Here is an 8,417-nt window from a genome sequence, read left to right as displayed (position 1 = left end):
TTATTCAGTTGCCATGGTTACTTGTCAACTTGGCTGGCCCTGAAGATGGTTATCTCCTTGTGCGTATTGACATTGTGACATGGCAGTACAATGGCTGGCCATTAAACTGTAATTAGCTATAATAGAACAACCTCCCTGAATAGTACAACAATAGCCATCTTGCAATAAAGTTGACACAAGAGCTCGAACTGCCCGATTTTGGAACAGCAGTATACTGTATATTGTTGAACTAAAACTACAAACTGACATACTGACATATTATAAAGCTTGTGTTTACCTGTGTGTGGATGGTGTTCAGCACCAAGGACAGGTGTGTTTACCTGTGTGTGGATGGTGTTCAGCACCAGGGACAGGTGTGTTTAACTGTGTGTGAATGGTGTTCAGCGCCAGGGACAGGTGTGTTTACCTGTGTGTGGATGGTGTTCAGCACCAGGGACAGGTGTGTTTAACTGTGTGTGGATGGTGTTCAGCACCAGGGACAGGTGTGTTTACCTGTGTGTGTATGGTGTTCAGCACCAGGGACAGGTGTGTTTACCTGTGTGTGTATGGTGTTCAGCACCAGGGACAGGTGTGTTTACCTGTGTGTGGATGGTGTTCAGCACCAGGGACAGGGGTGTTTACCTGTGTGTGGATAGTGTTCAGCACCTGGGACAGGTGTGTTTACTTGTGTGTGGATGGTGTTCTGAACCATGGACATGCATGTTCACCTATGGCCTGGTCACTTTTAACTCTACATCTGACCCATAGAGTAGCACACCAGCTCCACATGTACACAGAGGCTGGACACCACTTGGCTGACACAGTTGAAATGTCCTCATTATTTACCATTTATTGAAAATATAACAGTACATTACAGAGGTCAACCTGGAAGCAAGACTGGTGTTGGCTGCCCAATACAGACAACAACACAAACTAAAACAAACATATCCATTAATAACTAAAGCATAAGTAAGATGCACTTGTGAAAAGATGTCAGTCCTTCGTCTATTTCAATTTCAATTACTAACTGTCAGTGCTGTTACCTATAATTCTATGTGACGCAAGCAAGTCATTTCACTAGAAATATACACGTAGCTTCAACTAGTTTTCTGTACAATAGTATATAATCTCACTAAGTTTAAAGTATATCAGAGTATCCATAACTGACATTATTATATCGTAACAATCAATTTCATAAACACTGATATAAAATGCTACAGTGGAGTTTGCACTAAGAACTTAATTTCAGCGGATCTTATAACGGTGAACTTTGGTACTATATTAAAACTATACGCAACAGGTAGTAATCAATTAGTTTACTAGAAACTTAAAAGACAGCAATACCTAAGGATTTGCCAGTGTTTTTTTTTTAAGTTATTCCGCTCATTTCAAGGTCGGAGGAGCTTCTTGTTGCCATATTGGAATAGGTCAAGGGAGGCTACGATGGCTTGTGCAATCAGTGAATGTGTTTTAGGCTGAAAACCCCTTTTTATCAAGTTGGTAATGAGAAAATTGTGCCATGCTATAATCTATGAACCAATAGCACAGTCTTGTTGTATCATAAACTAAAAAAAGTTTAGTGCCCTATCACTCAACAGAACTTCCTTTGATCTTTAAATGAGTGGAATAACTTGAAAAAAGGTGGTTAATATTTTAGACGTTTTTGTTACATGGACAATTTATCCAGAATGCCACATAATGTGACTGCCACATGTACACTGCATATTAGACATGTTTGCAGCCGTTGTGGTGTCTAGGCATTCCTAACTAGGGTTTGATTAGTGTGTGATGTTTTGGATTGACTGTTTATGTTTGCCATTTGTTGCACTGTGTGTAGCCTTATCCAGCTATTACACATGTACCACGGACATGCCTGTGGCTTGTAGAAATGCACATACCGTCAAGGCAAGAGTGGATTCATGCATAGCCCAAGAAAAGCACACAGCACAGCAAGAAGGGCTGTAGGCAGGGCGATGCCATCGCCGGTAGGGCCAGCACTGCTTTCTATCTCTTTATGATCACAGATGAGGTCTTCAGGATTTAAATCCCGTAAGAGTTGCCCTGTAAGGGTACCAGGTCCAGCACATCTGATCTGGTTTTCAAATAAGTAGGACCCGTTCATCCTCTGTCTAAAGGGAAGCATGCTACAGTCACACTGCCAGGGGTTGTTCTCAATTCTAACAGTCAGAATGGAAGCCAGTATGTCATAGGCCATAGCTGGAAGTGTCTCCATTTGATTAAGATCTAATCTAAGATTAGACACTGAAGAAAGATTTGACAAGGGTTCTAACGGAAAGGTGTTCATGTTATTACTGAAGAGATGGAGCGTTTGAAGCTGACGGAGACTCTGAAATGTGCCGGCTGTGATGGTCTTAATTTTGTTGTTACCAAGGTATAGATAATGAAGTTTTGTTGTTCCACAGAAGGTGCCTGCCTCGATATTGCGTATGCCATTCCCACCTAAGACAAGTGTCTTTAAGTTACCAAGTCCTGCAAATATGTCAACTGGCAGACTAGACAACTTGTTCTGGGAAAGACGCAAGTCCTGAAGATTACCAAGTCCGACAAATATGTCAGCTGGGAGAGTAGTAAACTGATTTTCGAAAAGAAACAACTGGTTCAGGTTGCCTAGTCCTGCAAATATGGCAGTTGGGAGATTAGTTAACATGTTTCGGTCTAGATGCAAGGTCTGTAGTTTACCAAGTCCAGCAAATATGTTAGCTGGAATATTAGTCAACAGGTTCTGGGAAAGATGTAAATTCTGTAGGTTACCAAGTCCGGCAAATGTGTTCGCCCTTACATGAGTCAACTGGTTATTGTAAAGGCCCAATGTCTCGAGGTTACCGAGTCCCAAAAATATGTCGGCTGGGAGACTAGATAACTGGTTGTCATCAAGATCCAATGACCGCAGGTCACCAAGTCCAACCAGCATGTCAGCTGGGAGAGAGGTTATTTGGTTTTTGTTAACGTACAGGTGAGTTAGGCTGGTTAAGTTGTGGAATGTTTTGTTCTGGAGCATGGAGATCTGATTGGAACCAAAATCTAAGCTTGTCAAGCTCTTGTAAATTGAGAAATCAGACTGACTTAAGGTTGTGATGGCGTTGCCCCGTAAGTCAAGCCAAGTGATGTTTGTAGGCAGGTCCTGAGGAACACTGGTAAGACCAGGCAATCTGTTGCTGCAGTCACAGATTGATGATAAACAGCTGCTGCTGCTGCAGTCCTGTGCTGCGGTCGGTCCAGCTTCCTTCAGGATGATCAGCAGAAGAACCAGCAGCCTCCTCACTTTGTCGGACATACTGGGGTGTAGCCTATACAACCGAGAAAGGACATATTAGCATGAACAGTTCACCTGTGTTGGTAACACTATTTTTCACTAGCCCCAGTTTCAAAACAAATTGTTTCCACTTTGACTGTGTTTCATTTCAGAAGTGTTTTAACAGTTAGTAATGCACCCTGTGTGCCCACAGTGGGCCTGAAATATTGCAAATACCTCCTTACCTAGTTACTACAAAATTTAAACAAAGCAAATTTTAATGCATGTACATGTACTATGTTGTGTTGGTGTCGGCCTGTAAAAATGACAACGCAAAAGATATATGTTTAGAGCCCTTAAGTTGTTAAGGTATTGAAAAAAAATCAATTCTCTATGGGACACATTCTTGAAATTTTACAAATGTTCTAGGGCGATCAAGATACTGTAAAAAGTATCTCCACCACTGAGGTGTCGCCAAAAAAAGACCATGCTTAACTGGAAGAATACAATCATGTAGCATGAAGATGAAAACAGTGCCTGGGGGTGGTCTAAATCTTGATTCACTCAGTTTCATTCAGAGATCTCAAAACTCCTGTGATATTTCTTACTGTGATATTTCTTTTATGGGAGTATTTCTAATGAGCAACGAAGAGAAAAGGTGGAATCCTAATCCCTGATAACTATTGGTATTTGAACTAACCTTGATGAAGATTGACGTAAGAAGTTTCGATTTTTACAGTGGTCCAAGGTAAGGAATTGGCGTCTGCAAAAAAAACGAAGGCATGTTAAGCCACGTAGTTGAAAGACCCATAAAACAATTATTACCCATAAAATATATCTAAAATATTAGAGAAAGTATGAGTAAGCAGTCTGAAAAGTTTGGAGAAAATTGGGAAACATTTCAAGATATTTTGTATCTAACAGTAGCAGTCACTGTGATGTTGTAAGAAAGCAATGGTAGGAACTACGAGGGGCGTTCAATAAGTAATGCCCCTGACCCGCTTCCAGTTGTCTGATCTAGATGAAATTTTGCAGTTGTAATAATTCATATCTTTATGGGTTATGTTGCAAGAAACAGTTGTGAAATAATTGTGGTTTCTGATTTACTGGTGTTTGAACTGAGTCAGGTGTGAAATGGACTAGGTGTGAAATGGAGCCAGTTGAGTGTCGTGCAGTGATCCGGTTTTTGTATTTGAAAGGACGCACACCAAAGGAGACTTTTGATGAAATGAAAGAAACTTATGGTGATGATGCCCCATCATATGACCTTGTAAAACGCTGGCATCCTAAATTCAAACATGGCCGGAAGTCTGTGGAAACAGCTCCCAGACCTGGTCGGCCCTCTTCTGCCATTGATGAGGCATCTGTTGGAGGACCAACCTGGGGTGTCCTACAAAAACGGTGTCCAGAGCTGCATCAAACAACAGGAGAAATGCATAACTCTGAGTGATTCCCATGTAGAGAAAGACTAATAACTGTGCCAAATTTCATTAATCTCCTGCTATGGGAAATGGGTCAGGGGAATTACTAATTGAACGCCCCTCATAGGTAAAATTAGTCCCATGGCCTTCTTGAGGCCATAGTGGCAGTGGGTTGTTCTAGGGCATGGTATAGGAAGGCAGAGCCCATGCAACTCTCTCCTTCCTCCACCTTTTGCCTCCCCAACCAAAGTCAGGTATACCCCTTTTACACCAGGGTGGAGTGAAGAAAGTTGTGTTATAGTAATTAGGTGCCTTTCCCAATGGCACAAGATCGGTAACATTGAGAAGATTTGAACCTGGGTTCTAGGCCAAACACCCCTACATGTATAATATGAGCACCGCCATTCAGATAAGTAGGAGTCAGCAATCCCCCAAGAAGTCAATTGTCTTTGTCAGAGCCGGAGAGAGGACCCGACAACAACCCACTTCCGCAGGTGGGCTTCTCGCCACTGCTAGATTGTCAGCTCCTAGTTGACCTACGGAGACAGCTCAAGTTTCCAGAACACATTGTACAAATGTGGCCACGTCACTTCGCCCTGACATGGTACTAGTGTCAGAATCCACCAGACAAGTGGTTCTGCTGGAGTTAACTGTTTCCTGGGAGGAGCAGATTAGTGAAGCCTGGTGAACAAACGGAAGAGGGCAAAGTATGTTGAGCTGGTAGTACAAAGCCAGAGTAAGGGGTAGAGATATGTCCCTGTTCGCACTACCAGAGTGTATTCTAGAGTTGTCTATGGTAATTCTTTCCTCTTTGTTTACACAAGTAAGATCATGTATATCTTAATGAAGAACTCTTTTGAGCATCTAAAGATTAGAATTAGAAATTCAAGTTTGTCCCTAAGATTAAAGATTTATTAGTCTAAACAAATTCTAATAACAGTTGATGGCTGGCTGTGTGGCATTGTCCCTGTATACAGTTCTACATGTCATCATTTTTATGTACCAAACATTTGATAGCAGAATCCGACTTTTTTTCACCTCTATTGGTACTTAAGATTCATCATGTAGGGTAGCAAAGAGGAAATTGATTGACTTACCTCAATATGGAAGGAAGTTGTCTTGAATCAGTCTACAAACTCCTTAAAGTCAACGACTGCTTTTCGTAGAACGTAGGCTAGGCTAGTGGGGTTTGAATACCTCAGCGGCTACCCTTTCTGGGCCCCAAGGTTATGCATGGGTTTTGAATTGCTTCAAGGCTATGCATGGTGGTCTGACACTTTCTGGGTCAATGGCAACAACAGCTGTTAGTGGGCCAGGAGGAAAGGCAACAGCTAAATATAATGAAATACTCTACCAAGATTGGAAGCTTTATTTGAGGTATAGAAGAGAATGTACTAAAAATGTTAAGATTTTTTGAAGAGAAGGGATACAAGGCGGGGGAAGATTAGAAAAACTGGATGGGCCAGGTGATATGACACCACAGCAGGGTTCTAGCCAGGATTTTATTTTAGCGTAGTGGGAATGGCATGGTAGCGTAGCGACCAATCACGATATTGGTGTGGAAGGGGGGGTCTTGGTCCTTCCAAGGTGAGATTTGAAGATGTAGAGTTAAAAGTTAGGATTTTGGGGTCAGTTTTGAGTGGCATATCATCATTTTTCATTGTTCAGACATTTATTTGTCATTGTTGAACAAGCAAATGGCAGCAAAGCACCACTACACTACTTAAAAATTAGCATAGTGGCCCTTATTTTAGCGTAGGGGTCACAAATTTTAGTGTAGTGGCTCATTGCGCTAAAATACACTAGCTAGACCCCTGCACAACATTAAATTGGTACTGGATCGACTACAGAAAGGAAAGATGCATTTACATCATTTTAGGCACGGAGAACATCCCGTTGATATTTTTTATTCAAGTTCAAAGATGTGATAGACGTAGTGGTAAATGGTGGCGCACTCAATGGGAAACATATGTTAGTGCCACCACATATAAAAGTCATAACGTAAACAACATAGGTATAAAATTTAATACAATATCGTAATGGAATATGGACACTACTTAAAACAGAGTGAACTTAAATGATGTGTATGAATGAAATAACATTTGATGTAAAACTAATTGAAATCCCATACCCTAAGGACCAAAAGACGAATTGTACCCAGTAAAATATTTGAAGCGTTTTAGGGCTATGATTAATATTTGTTGATATTTTGATGGGATGCTCCTGCTGGGAGATTTTACAAACAAGAAGCCTCCAAGCAACGATGGCAACACTGCCATGGAGATGACCAACTTTGCCTTCGACCATGATGTTCACCTATGGACTTGTCAAACCCTGGTCACACTTAACTTAACAAGAGTTCGGAGGCCTCATACCTCCATGAAATATTCTGAGTATGCAAATGACTTTCACATTTGCATAATTTATGCTTGCTTATGTACACCTTTCACTAACTTACACAAGTCACAGTTTTGACAGCCCAATCATTTAATAACGTACTAAGAAGAATTAGGACAATTTCAAATTAATTATGCAAATTAAGGACTTATTTGCATAATTAGTATCAGCTTAACTTCTGCCTGCCACAAACTACATATGTAACATGTATTTGAGTCCTATATTGGAAAACTCTGTAAATATAAATTTTCCTCATCAAGTATGCAAATTAAGTACAGATTTGCATAGTTTGCACTTCATTATGTACATCTCTGCCACAGGTCCCTGCATACCAAATATCATGGAAATCCATCATTCCTATATTCCATTATGCTCCTTGGAAGATTTTGACAAAAAAGGGCTCCTGCAGTTCCAGAGCAAGCTGCTAGGGGGCCCAAACATATATTACTTCTTCCTTACATCAAAAGCTATCTGCCACCAAGAAATCAAGACCATAGCATTTCCAGGTAAAAAGATACAAAAAATTGAAGTTCTGCTTCAGTACCAAGGTCACACACTGGGGGGCCCGAAATTAACCTTGACCTTCGTCTTCCCAGCACCTACCCACATACCAAACATCATCGTAGTCTATAAAGAGGTTCTCAAGTTATGATGTCCACAAATATCCGGAAACACAAACACACACACACACACACACACACACACACAGACACACTCAAAACTATGGAGGTAACAACTGACCTACAAAGTAACACACCACCTCCACAGGCACACAGAGGCTGGAAAAAACTTTGGTCAACACAGTTCAGCTGCACTCATTATTAAGAATTTATTGAAAATATGACCGTACATTACATGAGTTAGCTAGGAAGCCCCAAAAGATACAGACAACAATACAAACATACATTAGCACTTTTTATAATTACAACTGCAGGTATATTAAGTAAGTAAGTTACACTTGCTGTGAATGCCAGCTCCTTTCACTAAGTATGTACTTTGTACCCTTGTACACAATGTACTTTTAATGTAGTTTTTCCTGCAATTCTGTGTGACTGAAATCACAGACTGAAAAGGTACTATAGTATGTATGTATTTATGTATGTTAGTATCCATTATTACATTGAAGCTATTAGTTTCATTCAAAACTAATATAGATTTTACAGTGAAGTTTTTAAGTAAGCAAAGTAAATATTAATACCTTATACTTTAGTATATGTATTAAAAACTGTAATTAGAAGTAATTAGACCAGCCCTAACATGTGGTTAGTACTATATTTACTGAAAGGTGTATCAAACTTACCAAATTCCACACCGCAGTTTGAAGCATTTTTTGCCTTTACTCATATACATATGATAACAGGTATAGA

At 40.4% G+C, this 8,417-nt stretch overlaps 1 protein-coding gene across 1 annotated transcript; it reads right to left on the bottom strand.

The window, feature by feature from the left end:
• Window positions 1-1,879: 1,879 nt before the first annotated feature.
• On the bottom strand, window positions 1,880-3,991 carry LOC118431659 (carboxypeptidase N subunit 2-like). The gene is made up of 2 exons (XM_035842901.1): window positions 3,933-3,991; window positions 1,880-3,287 (listed from the first exon to the last, which is right to left on the bottom strand). Exon 2 carries the CDS (start codon window positions 3,272-3,274, stop codon window positions 1,880-1,882), a length of 1,395 nt encoding a protein of 464 aa, XP_035698794.1. The 5' UTR covers window positions 3,275-3,287; window positions 3,933-3,991.
• Between the last annotated feature and the right edge of the window lie 4,426 nt (window positions 3,992-8,417).

Source organism: Branchiostoma floridae, chromosome 15, assembly GCF_000003815.2.
Source record: "Branchiostoma floridae strain S238N-H82 chromosome 15, Bfl_VNyyK, whole genome shotgun sequence".
Lineage (NCBI taxonomy): Eukaryota > Metazoa > Chordata > Leptocardii > Amphioxiformes > Branchiostomatidae > Branchiostoma > Branchiostoma floridae.
This window is presented reverse-complemented; position numbering and strand designations above follow the sequence as displayed.